Here is a 15,096-nt window from a genome sequence, read left to right on the forward strand (position 1 = left end):
GGAGATATTTTATTTTGGGTGAGGAGGCATTTCAGCCAATCTTTTTGTAATTGTTTTCCCCATGAATACATGACTTTATTTATTTCTACTGATCTATTTGTCTGCCCCCCTCCTCTCCGTACCTACGGCCTTTAAGAGCCTCCACCACTGAGTGGAGCCGGGAGGCTGCAACAGATGAACTTCACACCTGCACTTGCCAGTGTGAACTCGCTGGATCCTCTTAAGGATCCCACGAAGCAGGTACGCTTATTACTCACTTTAAAGATGGGAAAACCGGGGCATGAAGGGGTTAAGTAGTAAGCGGTAGAGCTGGGATTCAGCACACAAGCTCTCCGGCTCGAGAGTATGCTTTCTCAACCATTATAATGCTACCTTTAGCATAGATATTTAATCCGTTTTGAAAGTATCCATAAAATGTGTGCACCGATGTTCTCTGACAGGTACACACACAACAGAATGTAGAGAAGTAGGGCCCCGGGGTAGGCCAACTATGTATCGTTAACCAAGGAAGCCATATAAACTTTCCAAGGAGTATTCTGCTGAACTATTCGGTGGCCCTGTTTCTTTAAAGGGTGTACCTGTTTAAAAGCAAAGGAAGATGCTTTCTTTGCTTGGGTTAAATCTGTGCCTAATATATATAACTAGGGATTCCCTAATTTATAACGATATTTTATATTCTGTATAAATTTATAAGGGATGCATACACTTGTATACAGCAGACGTACTCAACTTGTAAGGGGCTTTAAGTAGTTAGAGCTCTATCCAGAAAAGAATGATGTATAACAATATCTAGAACATGATACTCTGCCACACGGAAAGACCTAGAAAGGTCTACTAAGTGTAAGAACGTATACGTAGGTCAACCATCGTAACTTTTACTTGTCCCACAAAGAATAGAAGGGCAAGCATTTGTTCATGTACAGACATTGTAATTTTACTATCAAGGACTAGTCATGGTTTAAAAAATTAGGGTGGCAATTTAATTATGGCAAGGGCAGAGAACTAAAGATCAATTCTTCTAAAGTGAATGTAAGTGCTTTTGGTGTAGAGCTTCCGTGTTTTGACTAGCTTGTTGGTAAAATGCTCCCAACGTGTCCTGCAACTAACCAATTTGCCTGAATGATCTGTACCCAGTTTAACTTCATATAGCCCACCAGGAGGCTGATGGTCATATGCACTCCTGAGTTTACTGCAATTTGGCTTTCTTCTTAGGACCTAGAGAGTGTTGGGTTACACCCCCTTTGTAAGTCATCCAGGGAGCCACGGTTGTGTCCAAACTTCAAGGCAGGGGGCCAGGGGACTAGGGGACGATGCCCCACTGTTATAGAGGACCTCAAATGAACTTATGTCCTCCCTGACCCTGACTTGAACCAGGTGGGGTATTCCTCACACACAAGTCACTGTGGGTTCTCAGGCTTTCGATGAGCATCAGCCCCTGGCTCCTTAGATTGTGAGGCTGTGCCGTTTCCAATGTCCTGGCCCATTTGGAATAGAGGCAGATCAGACACTTGTCAATGTTTTCTAGCCATCTTGCTGCTGCCCCGTGTCCTTTGAAAGTTCGGCTGAAGATGCTCAATTTATAAAGCACCCTTCGAAGGACGTGTGTGCGGTCCAGCTGCCCCCAGGGTTCTGTGACCGTCTACCAGGGGGTTTGGGCAGCCCAGCAGAGCCGTGTGCCCCGCACGGCTTCGCTGTAAGTTGCTGTAGTGCCAACAGCTGGGCGTCTCGTTCTTTCTTTATCAGGAGCAGCCTGCGACTTCTGTGACTTCCGTTACCTTTACTGCTCAAGGTGTTGCTGGGTTCTTATAATGAAGATTCATGGGAAATGTTTTCTTAACGCACTCAGTTCCCGAAAAACTCTTTGCTCCGAATTTACTTGCTGACGGTGTGATTCTCATAGCGATTATATTCTCCTTTTGCTTTGGCTTCTGAAAAGCCGGAAGTCAAATCCGAGATCCCTTCTGAGCCACTGCGAAGTGCCTTGCTTCACACGTTCCTTCCGGGATCCTCAGGCTTGGCCCACCTGGCTTCCTTATCTTCGATCTCCTTTTGTCTCATTTTTTTTTGAATTACTTTCTAAGTAGCTTTTTTTTTTTTTAATGTAGCATCGCACTCCCTTTCATTTACATATTGTTTGAAATAAGGTGACACGTGAATAAATAAATATTAAATTGTGCCAGTTTCACAGAGAATGTGCTAAGAGGCCGCTGAGAAGTGAGGAGTATTTCTAAAGAACAAGGAAGACACCTGGAGAAAGCACTTTCGCTGAGCATCTAAATGTGGGACAGAATGGCGAGCGCAGCCCCTAACCCCCAGCGTGTCCATTCCTCCCCCAACCCCCTTCGCCTCTTAGCGGTGGCTGCAGGAGGAAGAGCAGGTCCCCAAGGGGCCACGTGAAATAACGCATCTGATGGCAGATGAAAGCCTTAGAGGGAAGTAGGAAGCTCAAAAGCGTTGCCCTCCTTTGGATATTGCGCATCTTCGTTCTAAAAACTCACACGCAAGTTAAAAAAATGGAGCAACGCTTTCGAAGAAGTAAAGTCACGGTTGCTCCGTTCCAGTTATGTGCCAAAGACACCGTCAAATAAATCTCCAACGCAAACACGATTGCTTTGCCATGGTTTCCGGATGCTTTAGAATGATGTTCTAAGGAAACAACACGTGCCTGAGATAATAGTGATGAGAAATCTTGGGGAAAGCGCTCAAGAATCAAAGGGAAATTGAAGGATCCAAAGACAGAGCTCAGAAACGGCATCTATTAACTTCGATGAGGCATTGACACTAGGGAAATACAGATACAGATTTGGATATAAATTTAAATCATCCAGATTCATCATAAAAATATCATTCTGAGTACGGAAAAAAATTTGAGGATTCAAAGATAAATGCCAAAAACTGTATTTCTTGAAATTTAATAGAAGACTTATACCGGGAACGCGCGCACGTGTGCGCATACACATACACACACACACACACACACACACACGTGCAAAAGCTGTCGTTTTGAGCACTGGGAAACAAAAGTTCACCCAGTGTTTCCTAATCCCTTGAATAGCATTGCTTGATTTTCCGTTGGAGAGCCTTACTAAGAAGGAAGGGAAAAAACCCAAGAAATTGCGTTTTAGACGAAGTTATGGCTCTAGTTCAAATTCAAGGAAAGCTTCCTTCTTGTGTATTAAAATCGCACTTCCCACTTAGAGAGTCCTTTGGCATGAGAACACTTTGGGGAGCCGGCTGAGACCTTGGCGGGGACAGCGGCCTTCAGCTCTGTGCTCTTACCGCCTGTCGCTTTGAGTTTGATGGTCATCAGTTCTTCTGAGACCTTGCCCTTTTTGATGGCTTGTGCATTTAGAGGACATCCAGATAAGCTGTGAACATGGAAATTATACCAATGTGTGAAATACATATTATTTCTCCCTTTTCACATGCATTGCGTCTTACAAAAATTAAAATTTTGTATTCCCACTTACTGTCTTTGCCTGCCAAGTAATTACATTATAATCTGCAGTCTCTTTGTAGAAATAACATGTAACATCTATGAAAACGAAAGCAAAGGCCCTCAAATAACGTAATAGTGCTTTGTGTTTTTGTTCTTTAAATCAAAACACAAATAGCTACTGCTGATACTATCATTTAATTACTTTTGTTAAAGTTACTATTCTGCATTCATATAAGTGCCTTTTTTTGTAGCGGTCCCTTTATTTTGCATAAATGTAAGACTGTACGTATGTGCTACAAATAAGAATTGTTCCAAATTAGTCAAAATTCCATGAATAGTACAGCAGAATCTAGTTCCTCCTGTTTCTTATATACTGTAGTCTGATCTTTACAGAATGGCTTGAATTAATACACACCCAAAATAATAAAAATAAACAGGTGTAGCGCATACCATTTGGGCATGGGACTGTTTCTAATTTATCCTCTAGCTTTTAAAACGTTAATTGTCATTTAAAAAATCTCTACTCCGAAAGGAGACTAAAAGGAAGCACTGTAAATATATTCAGATGCGCTCCCTGTGGGCAGTGTCTATTCCTGCAGTGGGGTTTACCCCTTTTCCTTAATAGCTACACCCTTCCGCTATGCTTCCTTTCTTTAATGTCACCCGTTTTATTTAAATTGCACCAAAATGATCATGACAACGTTGAACAAAACTTGTATCTTATAGTACGTGATGAGACAGTTTTGTTCTTTTAAGCAACCATTAATTCTGTTGCAACTTTGCCGTATTTTTAGAGACAGGATTTTTAAGCACCATTAAAAATGGTCACAAATCAGCCACTTCAAATATTTTTCCCCCACAGACATTTGGTTACAATTCGTATATGAAACAATCATTTTCGGTCTGAACATCAGGACACTCGGCAGAGTGAAAAAAAATATTTCTGAAGCAAAGCCCCTTATAAATGTTTGCTAAGTGAACGTATTTTTAAATGACTTCTAAGTCATTCTATATGGAGATTATGTGAAATATAAAAATAATAGATATATAATATTACATGTAAAAAGAAGGCCATGTGGTTTGCCAAAATTTGCTAAGTTATGAAATATTTAGGACCGGAAAAGAAAATAATGAAAAAGCACAAACAGAACCGTGAACTTATTTTGTAAGCTCACTGTGAAGTGTGGCCTATAAGCTTCATTATCTGTATTTTTTCTGCAAAGTTAGCACAAGTCTGTCTTTATGTCACATAGTGTGTTCTCAGAAAACTGTCATGAACAAGATTAATATTTAGCTGGTAAGGTGGATTTTGAAAGTGACCTGTAAGTCCACTTGTAGTGGAACAGTGATGGCTTTTAAGAGCTCAGGAACATTCTCTGGGCCTGTCCTCTAAACAATCTGCTCTGTTCCTACTGCAGGGCAACACACGTCCAGTTGTAACAGTGGTGAGGAGAGTTAGTGACGCGTCCGCAGCTGTGTGACTTAGGACTAAAGCGAACGGGAAGTTATGAAAGTGAGGATATGATTTCCAAATACCACTTGATATTTTGTATTTTCCAACGTAGTTATATCTTCCAGGGGGTAAAACAAATCTTAAATTTAAAACAACGGGATAGGAAAATACGATCAACGGTTGTCTTCCCATTTGAGGATGAACAACTCCTCCACGGGGTTTCCACCTGCTGCGTAGGTGGAGGCTGGCTGGGGTGTCACCATCACGGCCTGGGCTCCGAGTTGCAAAGGCAGGAGAAAGGGCAGGTCACAATGGTTTTGACCCAGTGTATAAGTCTACCACTTATCAGCGCGATGTTAAACTATATCTTCATCTGCTTTGTTAAAGTGAAATAGCAGATGACACGATTTACATGGACATCACTGCGTATATTAAAGCTCTCGAACAAATTACAAAGTTCTGGCATAGCACTAAATGAGGTCATAGAAGTTCTGGTTCTGAAACTACAAACATCCATCGTGTGTGTGTGTGTGTGTGTGTGAATATAAAATCATTTGTCTTCTCAGACTGCTATTTTTTTCAGAGTAGAAGTTTGTCATGTAAGACTTAAAGCAAGGTTTTCAAATAGTCTGTAAATATTATGCTGATGTAAATGCATGGGCCAAACTGTTCTCGACCATCCTCTAAGGTAAATTTTGTACTTATTCCCGTTTTGCGGAATGTTAGCATGAAAAAAACGGCAGAATTTACCTTAGAGAACGGCTGGGGGCAAACCGTGTGCGTGAGGCTGGCACACAGATTCACCGAACACCAAGGAGGGTCACGACAGGGGCGCTGCTGGCCCGACACCGCCTGCCAAAGGGCAATTGCTGAACCTCCCTGCACTTGTCCTCTTCTGTCGGGGGAGGGTAATTGCACTACCTCTGTAGCTCACAGGGTTTTGTAAAGGATTAAAGGAATAAAGCACGTAAGGTACTTAGAACAGTGCTCTCTACTGGAACAGAGCGTGCCCTGAATAGATGTTAGCTATTGTCCGCGAGCGGAGAGAGTGCCAAAACACCTCAGGGATTTGAGGGTCAAAATCCAGAATATATAAAAGTGTATCCGAGGTTAAAACGTGCTATTTTAGCATAAGTCATTCTCACTTTAATGAATTATTAATGAATTACTGCATATATATATATATATATATATGTATGTATATGCAGATGTTAATATAATTTTTATGAAAGGGAAAGGAAATCGTCTGGGTTAAACACCATTATGTGCCAGGCTATAAGCTAGGCATTTTATTACGTTAGTTCATTAAATTCTATCTAGAGTAAAGAGAAGCATTCCACCTTAAAGAGAATACGCCAAAGTAAATTCAGTCTCTTAAACCCTTTAAACAGCAAGAGAACTCTCCAGTAAAGAACAGTGAAATCTGAATTATTCATTTGTTTAAACACTTAATTATTTTCTTTCTCCTACGAAGTTCTATCTTGGAATTAATACTGAAGCTTATATTTTTTGACTCATAATTTCCTTTTTCTTATTATGAAGCACGTAATATGTGCATTGACACATACAACGTATATTCACAGTTTAAAGAACACCGTCAAGGTGAACACCTTTTACCTTCAAACACGAAAATGACTTTGAAGCTCCCCGTGCCCTCAACAGTCACCTCTCCTGCCCCCAGAGATCACCATTGCCTGTAGGTGAATGAGGACCTAGCTTTCGAAAATGCAATTCTTCTCCTTGTTTTTAACTTTTTGGAAACAGAATCACGCCACACATATTCTCCAGCATTTTCTCCCACTCAGCACTGTGTTCTAAAATCCACTAAGGCTTCACTTCCTTTTCACCGTGGACACCACTGCTCACTTAGGCACTTGACTGTCAGCGGGCATGTGGGTGGGTCCCAGTTTGGACTTAGGAGGGCAACGCTCCCATAGACATTCTCTGACATGTCTCTGGGCTCCCGTGTGCAGGAGACTCTCCAAGGCGTAAGCCTATCAGCTCGGTGTCTGGGTGGCTGGGAATGTTCATCTGTTCTTTTCTCAACCTGACTTCCTGAAGGGATCGGCTGGAGCGATTCTCTTGCACCTCTAGTGACAGCCCCTGTTGCTCTCTATCCTCACCAAGCCTCGGTGTCATCATTTAAAACTTCATGATTTTTAAAGATAATTCTGTTGTTGCTGACCGAGGGATGTGCCCCCCATAGGACGGCGTTAATATTTCATTATTGGTGTTAACGTGGATATTACCGAGTCCGCGATAAGAAAGTAACGCCACTTGGCAGTTAATACGCCATCAGGCACACTCGATTTGTGACTGTCCTTCCCGAATATGAAATAATGACTCAAACTCAGGACAATGTGTGCTGTTGTGAACATGACCGTGCATTTGAAAATCAGAAAAAAAAAAAAACACTTCAAAAATTTAGGTTTTCTTGATAAGCAGATATGGCTATACGTCCACTTAAAACAGCAATTCCTGGAAGGCTTAATTTTCTGATGCCATTGATACGTATCTTTAAAATCAAACAAAATCTAGAACGCCCCCGCTTTGCTCAATTTGCATACGCAAAGCATCAGGGCTCACTAAAGCTCCATTGGATGTCAAATCCGCATCGTGCACAGGGGGCCAGAAGACTAGAAGGGCCCTCCTTGATTAGAGAAGTGTGTGGTGAATCTTTTCTTTTCTTTAGGTAGAATGTGAACCAAAAAGCTGGACGAAGATCAGTGTTCCCAACAAAGGACTCCATTGAAATCCACGACACCCAGTGATAAAGGAATTAAGTCATTGTGAAACTATAAAGGGTTTTCTAAACCTCTTTCATCCTGTGGTATCCTTAGTAGTCACTGTGTCATTCACTTTCTGGCTGCTGGGGATGAGTCACATCTCCCCAGCAGCAAAATAACTACAATTTGGCCTGAAATCGAGCCAGTTCACGAGAGGGAGGGACATAAATATGTAAAGAGAAAGTTTACAATTACGCCACATAACGGAGTAAATATCACCACTTGAAATCGAAGCGGACCATTAAAAGACTAAACCATTAAAAAATAGCAGCATAAGCAAATTTTAGAACCCCAAAACCAAATGCAATTTCTACAGCCCTTGCAAACTACGGAGTAAAGCTTCAGAAACAGAGAAAATAGCATTTTTCATTCCTCGAAGTCATCAAACATCGATCCGGCAAGACTCGTCGCAACATCTGAAGGGCTACGACTGATAACCCCAAGGAGGGATTCCCCACCTCGACCCAAAGCCACTGAGGTGACACACCCTCACAACAACAACACAACAAAAGACAGAAAACAGACGTTACCTTCTGTGGGTGACAAAAACATTATTTACATGGCCCAGCCCGTTGCAGCCTGGCAAGGGACAGTGTGGCAGCTCTTGTTTGTTCAGTTTCCAGGAGAGGGGGGCCCCATTGACAGGATTCTCCTTCTGTCTCTTGGCGGCCAGGGGACAGCCAGAAGCTGTGCGGTGGGACGTGTATTTACCTGATATGTGACCTTGGCCGTCACACCCTATCACAGGACATCTAGAGAGACAGAGCAGAGACGTTACCAGCAGGGAGCCAGGGGAAAACTCTACAGGAAGCACTGTAACTAGGTGAACGGGAAGGCAGCTCCGATTCCATACCAAATAGATGGCAAGTGGTGAAATTAAGGAGCTCTGAAAATGCCAGTCCAACTAGCAAAACAGCATTGTATTCGCAGTCAGAGTGGTCCTCGGGCCCAAGCTAAGGAAGGTTCGTGCACGATCTCAGGTAATCTTCACTATAAACCCGTCGGGCAGAGAGCGTTATTATCCCGTTTTTTAGGCGGGGAAAACTTTTGGAGCTCGGGTAACTTGCCACCCATTTTCCTAGAAGTGGAGTCATGTTCACACCCACACGTTTTAGGTCTAGAGCCAATCACGTAAGCACTGTGTTAGGCTGCCTCCAAACCAAGGACCAAGTGTATAAAACGTTAACCACTTTCCCCTACGTTGTATGGCACATTGCCCGTAGAATGTGGACGCTGGTTTCTTAAATGCCGAAGTAACGCGTTTAGAAATGTTGTAGAGCAAGAAATTTACAAACTTCTACATCTGTAGCTGCCTATATTATCCAAGACTTGGTAGCACATTTCTCAGCAGAGGGAATTTAATTTACACAAAATTGTACCTTCATGAAAATTAAAGTGTTGGGGGGAAATGTTGCCATATTTATCACGCTATGGCCCTTCCCCCAGGCTGCTCTCCATTTAAAACTGTGGAAAAAGCATAAACTTCCTCTTTTCTTTATTATTATTGTTGTTCTGCATTATCAAAGAACTGTGTACACATAGCTAGGAATAAGACAATTTTCTTGAGCTTTTGAGCCCTCTGACTGCTGCTTCAAGCGTCCGTGCATTTCATAGGCTACCCCCTCTCCCCAAACGCTCAGCTGCTTCCCAACCAATGTCCTGCCCATCTGACCAACAAGCGGCTTCTGGCCCCGGTGCCCCACCTCAACGGTCACACTCACTTGAGTTCAGGATCTTCTTTTTCTTCCTTTGTAGGAGTCATTTTGACACCACCTTTCCTGGCACGAGGGCAGCCGGACAAACTAAATACGTGCATGACAGAGAACAAAACCAAACCACGTGATCTCACTGGCCGCTGCGGCAGAGTTCTGATTTCGCTACTTCCGAAATGAAATCGATCTTACCTTCTGTGGGAAGCGTAGTTTCCAGTCACGTGCCCGGAACCATCGCAACCCGGGGTTGGACACCTGGAAAACACAGGAACAGAGTGCCCGCCGCGTGGTTGTGGGGGAGGGAAGGGGAGCATGCCACGTTCAAGTAGAACTAAACAGAACGAGTTGCTTTTTGTGGGGCTCTTTTTTTCCCCCTTAAATGTAATGAGTTTTTGCCTAAGAATACATTTTTAAGGAATGTGTTAAGTTGGGGGCGCCCGGGTGGCTCAGTCGGTTAAGCGTCGCACTTCGGCTCAGGTCATGATCTCGCGGTCCGTGAGTTCGCGCCCTGCGTCGGGCTCTGTGCTGACGGCTCAGAGCCTGGAGCCTGCTTTGGATTCTGTGTCTCCCCCCCTCTCTGCCCCTCCTCTGCTTGTGCTCTCTGTCTCTCAAAATATGAATAAATGTTAAAAAAAAAAGTAAAAAAATAAAGAATATGTTAAGATGTATAAGATAACTACCATGTGATGCTTGGCAGACAATGCATTAGCTGTTATCCTACCTTCTTTCTTTCTTCCTCTTTTTGACTTTATTTTGGGAGGAATCGGAAATTTGGCCTGCAACCTACTGCTGGCCTTCTGTCTACATCATGCAAAGTTTTTCTTTCTCACTTAAGAAAAAAAAAAAAAGTTTTCCAAGTTGTTTTTGTGCACAATTTATTTTCTTTGATTTGCTCCACGACCATGATAATCTATTAAATTCACACGGACGAGAGTGGTATGTGTGAGCTCCCGAGACTTGGCGCATTAATATAGTTGCCAAAGAACCCAGGTCGTTTGCACCTGGTCTGTTCTGCCTCATGGCCCAACTTAAATGGCCTTTTGGAAAATCTACCAATAGCTATTATCGACAATCAACCACTAAATTTGGAATGAGAAGGGGAAAAAGAGGAAGGGGAATCCAATTCTACTTGGAATGCTGAGTAGGAATAGGTTTCAAAACATACTTGAAAGTAAAAATCGATACAACTTCTCACCGATCGTTACCTTTCTAAAAAATCCCCAATACTAATGAAAACACAGTGGCCGATATAAAATGTTTGCTTTTCTGAAGGTTGCTGTACACATTATCATTGTTAGTGTTCCACTTGTATGCTCACCCTGGTTCAGATGTCTCCCCAAACAAGAGTTTGAAAATAATAATAATAATGATAATAATAATAAGCAACATGAATACCATTCCTTTTCTTAAACTCTAACCCACTGAACTTTCATGAAAATACTTTTATATCCAGTCCCGAGGCAGAACATAGAGTGTAAATGCTTTTTTTCCCAAATGAAATTTAAAATCGGCATACATCTCGGCGAGCTAACCAGAGAAACCGGCTTTGTATCTTTAACCGACCTTTTAAAGACAGAGTTGATATTCTACATTGTAGGAGAGGATTGAAAGCTGGTCTTTTTTTATTAACATTTCTAGGAAAATAGTGGTTTCTCAGTATATTGCAATTACAGAAAAATCAGTGACCTTGTTTTGGAATTCTACTGGAGCATCTAAACAAGAGGTCAATGAAATGTCTCTTTTTCTTTTTTGTACAGAAAAAAACCCCGAAGATGTTAGCTATCAGATGGCTGTACAAAACATGTAAATACTGAATATTGCTATAGAACTTCTCGACCTACATGCTTTCAATATGTTATCAACACTTTTTTTTTTCTAGAAATAATGCTCAGAAGAAATACTTAAGAAAACCCACAGTTACAATTAAGGCAGGGAAATGTAGACATTTGGAACAACTGAGTAAGACTGAATAAAAGTACCAAGTAAGATAAGTCTGATTGAGTATTTCTCTCTTGTCACTGGCACTTCTCTCTTTTCAATCTGTTAATTATTTCTCAACCTAACATTCTGACATTTCAGTCTAGAAAAATGGCAATGTATAGAACGATTTCCAGAGTCTATACTGACACAATCAATTGGACTTTACATATTGAAAATGAGAAAAGTTGCGTATTTCATAGTTCACTTCACTATTTCTGGTACCATAATTCCCCAGTTTTATATCTGTTTCATATCACCTCTTATTTCATAAATTTGTCCTTTGTCATTTTTAGAGAGAGAATTTTAAACAAGTTAGAGAATGGAAAGACTAACAAAAGAAAGAAAATAAAATCTCTGCATTTTTACTCGTGATTTAGACATCAAATGTTTATTCTACTATTTATACAAATATTGTTTTATCACTAGACTTAGTAACACTCAGTTTTCTTAAAATATTATTATTTGCAAATAAGTTTCATGAATTTTGTTTAATGTTATTCCTTATCTTTTCTAAAGTTATGCCCTATTATATTTTTAAATATAATGATGGATTGTAACTTATTATTCAGATGGATTATAACTTCTTATTATTCTATACATAATGTAACAAGATGTGAAAATAAACAAGTGAGAAGTTTGGAATAAAAGAAGAGAAAAGTAGGAAAAAATAAAATCATTAAGTGGGGCGCCTGGGTGGCTCAGTCAGTTAAGCGTCCGACTTCAGCTCAGGTCACGATCTCACGGTCCGTGAGTTCGAGCCCCGCGTCGGGCTCTGGGCTGATAGCTCAGAGCCTGGAGCATGCTTCCGATTCTGTGTCTCCCTCTCTCTCTGCCCCTCCCCCGTTCATGCTCTGTCTCTGTCTGTCTCAAAAATAAATAAACGTTAAAAAAAATTAAAAATAAATAAAAATAAATAAAATCATTAAGTAAAAGATAATAAACATGTGACTTTGAGATCCTGTACACTAGGCTGAAATGAGCTAGAATTGTGCCTAGCTCCCAAAAGTGAAAGACAATCATATGATTCAAAATTCCCATAAGGCAAAATATTATGCCGTTTACTTAAAATTAGATGATGAAAGGGCTTTGCCACACCTTCATAGTTCTGATTTAGTGTATAAATTCTGAAATCAACAGAAAAAAGCATTATGTTTAACTATTACACGGTTACTTTAAAAAATACTATAATATAAAAAAAAAATCCCCCAAACGAGCAAATTAACTAAATTAAATTAGAAGGAGTCGGTTTTAGTCATTTGAACTTTTTGGTGAAAGAGTGCATTGGTCATACTTTCGTTAGGTGTGATTTACTACTTGTTAGTACGGACCCCACAGGTCTTGAACGCGGGGAGTCCTGACTCAGTGGGTGCAGGGCAAGGAAGTCTTGGTTCCAATACTTACTTAAGCTCCTGGGAATTTGCAGCCATGAGGGATTTAAGAGTCTTATCTGCTAAAGGACATCCAGAAACACTAAAGAGGGATGAGAAAAACAAAAGCAAAACACACAACACTGACATGTACAAATCCCACTCAAATGGCATCTTGAGTCTGTGAATATATGCTAAATTTACTGGTGACCAAACACTGGGAAAAATGCAACCAGGTTTGAATCTGGCTTTGCCACCCTGACCGGTCTGGGCTTGTGGGCCCCTCAGTTATTTCCCACAGACTCAGGTTTGCTATCAAATGAAGGGCTTTAACCCAGTGAGTCTCTCTGACTCTAGAACTCAGTGATACAATGATTACTGACTTGGAGTTCATTCCCATTGCACACCGAGCTGTGGTGGCTTGAAGGTTGAAACCAATGCCCAAAGGGAAAACGAATCACATCAACGAAGAGGTAAGTGGAGACACTAAACCCAGCTTTTTTGCATTGCTTCATCTAACACATTGACCTTTTAATTGCCCAGGGCGGAGGATGCCACATCTGAAAAGGTGAATGGTCAACCCAAGTCACTCTACTGTCCTACCTTGGTTTCACTTGAGTCCTAAAGCTAGATAGAACCAAAGCCGTGACATAAACTCTAGCTTTTGGTTTATGATCTGCATAATAGGACCAGAAAAACATTTTTGACCAAAAATCATGATTTCTACACCATATAAATAAAAAGCCAGAAGATTTAACTTCACTTTATTTCTGAAAAAAAAAAAACACCCCAAAAAACAAAAAAACAAACAAAAACCAAAAAAACCCAAAATGCCCCCACAACTAACTCACTCTTCAATTGGGATCCAGATACTGCCTTTCTAGAATGGGTGACAATAAGAATTTACAAAGTATTTACATTAGAATAAGATGTTGTAGGCTATCAGGTACCTGCGATGGGACGCATAGTTCCCCGTGACATGGCCACTTCCGTCACATCCTGGCGTTGGACAGCTGAGTCAAAAAATATATACATAAAGTCAAGCACTTTTCACAGATTCATTTGCTGTGTCTATAGGTTATGATGTATCGTCTCTTTTCAAGATCGGTTAGCACAGTACAGGACACGCAGGGGCTAGCGAACTAAGGACTTATGTCCTACAGGAACCAGGAGACTAGCTAGAGAAGACTGGCCAGATCTGAAGGTATTCGTTTTCTTTTCTTTTTCTTTTTTTTTTTAAACTAGGGGAGTCTGGGTAGCTCAGTTGGTTGAGTGTCAGACCCTTTAAAAAAAATTTTTTTTTTAACCTTGATTAATTCTTGATAGAGAGACAGAGCATGAGTGGGGGAGGGGCAGAGAGAGAGGGAGACACAGAGAGAGACATAGCAGGCTCCAGGCTCCAAGCTGTCAGCACAGAGCCTGACGAGGGGCTTGAACCATGAACTGTGAGATCATGACCTGAGCCCAAGTCAGACGCTTAACCGACTGAGCCACCCAGGTGCCCCTGAAGGTATTCATTTTCAATATCACATTAGTTCTCTGGCTCGAATCATGTAGGAAAGCGATGCGCAAATATATGCCCTCATGATGTTATGAGTCAACAACCAATGATGTCTGATTTCTTTGAAAATATAAATGTCCTAAACCCGCGCTTTATGATGAGAATGGCTCTTGGGCATACTGGCACCAAGTACATACCAGATTTTAGGAAGGAATTTTTGTGAGTTTTTAAGGGAAGGGCATCAGAGTAACTTCATATACATTTTTAAAAACTGCCTGAAAAAGAAAGTCTTTGAACACACTACCTATCTCTGGAAAGGTAAGCTAACATTTTAGATGGGAAAGTTGCTGACGATACAGAAGCAGATAAGAAACTTAGTTATTAAAGCTTGGGATCAGTTTCATCTAAAGCTTGAAACCAACATAGACAATTGCTAATTAACAACCAAAGCAGTAGGCTCTCCAGGCTACCTGCCAAAGCCTCGAGTCGGTACTGGTGCACTCCATTTTATCTCAGAAGCTGGTCACATTCTGCACATCTTACGTGTTTTAAAAATAACGTAAGGGGATTTGTTTCTGTAGTTAATAGATCCCTTGGTTTCTCAGTCATTTATTTTCCTCTGATGCTGCTCAAAAGTCACTCATTTGGAGTAAGCAGATTGACCCCAGCCTACTCAGTGCTATTTGTCACCATGTTAATCAGAGGAAAAATCAGTTACATCATTCAGGCTTCTGGTTTTCTCTGACACGCTGCCTAACGTGAAGGCTTACCCGTATGTAGAATACAGAGTTTACCTCTTTGAAGGGACATTTAGACACAAATTGCCAACATCTAAGGCTTTTTGAAATACCACCTTTT

General features: G+C 41.2%; 1 protein-coding gene and 1 long non-coding RNA gene across 14 annotated transcripts in view; one reads left to right on the forward strand and one right to left on the reverse strand.

Annotated features, from left to right (window-relative positions):
* LOC122495406 overlaps positions 1-9,544 on the forward strand; it is a 244,766-nt gene extending 235,222 nt beyond the window's left edge. For 3 of the 4 annotated variants that reach the window (XR_006300435.1, XR_006300434.1, XR_006300437.1), the window contains exon 5: positions 9,434-9,544. This is a non-coding gene — a long non-coding RNA (uncharacterized LOC122495406). The remainder of the gene's footprint in view (positions 1-9,433) is intronic. The other variant, XR_006300436.1, reaches the window with a different exon arrangement.
* ST18 (ST18 C2H2C-type zinc finger transcription factor) overlaps positions 1-15,096 on the reverse strand; it is a 142,543-nt gene that overhangs the window by 9,973 nt on the left and 117,474 nt on the right. For 9 of the 10 annotated variants that reach the window (XM_043601059.1, XM_043601058.1, XM_043601055.1 and 6 more), the window contains 6 exons: positions 13,688-13,750; positions 12,772-12,840; positions 9,583-9,645; positions 9,400-9,480; positions 8,209-8,430; positions 3,280-3,368 (listed from right to left, as the gene is read on the reverse strand). In XM_043601059.1, the coding sequence (XP_043456994.1) occupies positions 3,280-3,368; positions 8,209-8,430; positions 9,400-9,480; positions 9,583-9,645; positions 12,772-12,840; positions 13,688-13,750 (587 nt within the window). The remainder of the gene's footprint in view (positions 1-3,279; positions 3,369-8,208; positions 8,431-9,399; positions 9,481-9,582; positions 9,646-12,771; positions 12,841-13,687; positions 13,751-15,096) is intronic. The other variant, XM_043601060.1, reaches the window with a different exon arrangement.

Source organism: Prionailurus bengalensis, chromosome F2 (genome assembly GCF_016509475.1).
Source record: "Prionailurus bengalensis isolate Pbe53 chromosome F2, Fcat_Pben_1.1_paternal_pri, whole genome shotgun sequence".
NCBI lineage: Eukaryota > Metazoa > Chordata > Mammalia > Carnivora > Felidae > Prionailurus > Prionailurus bengalensis.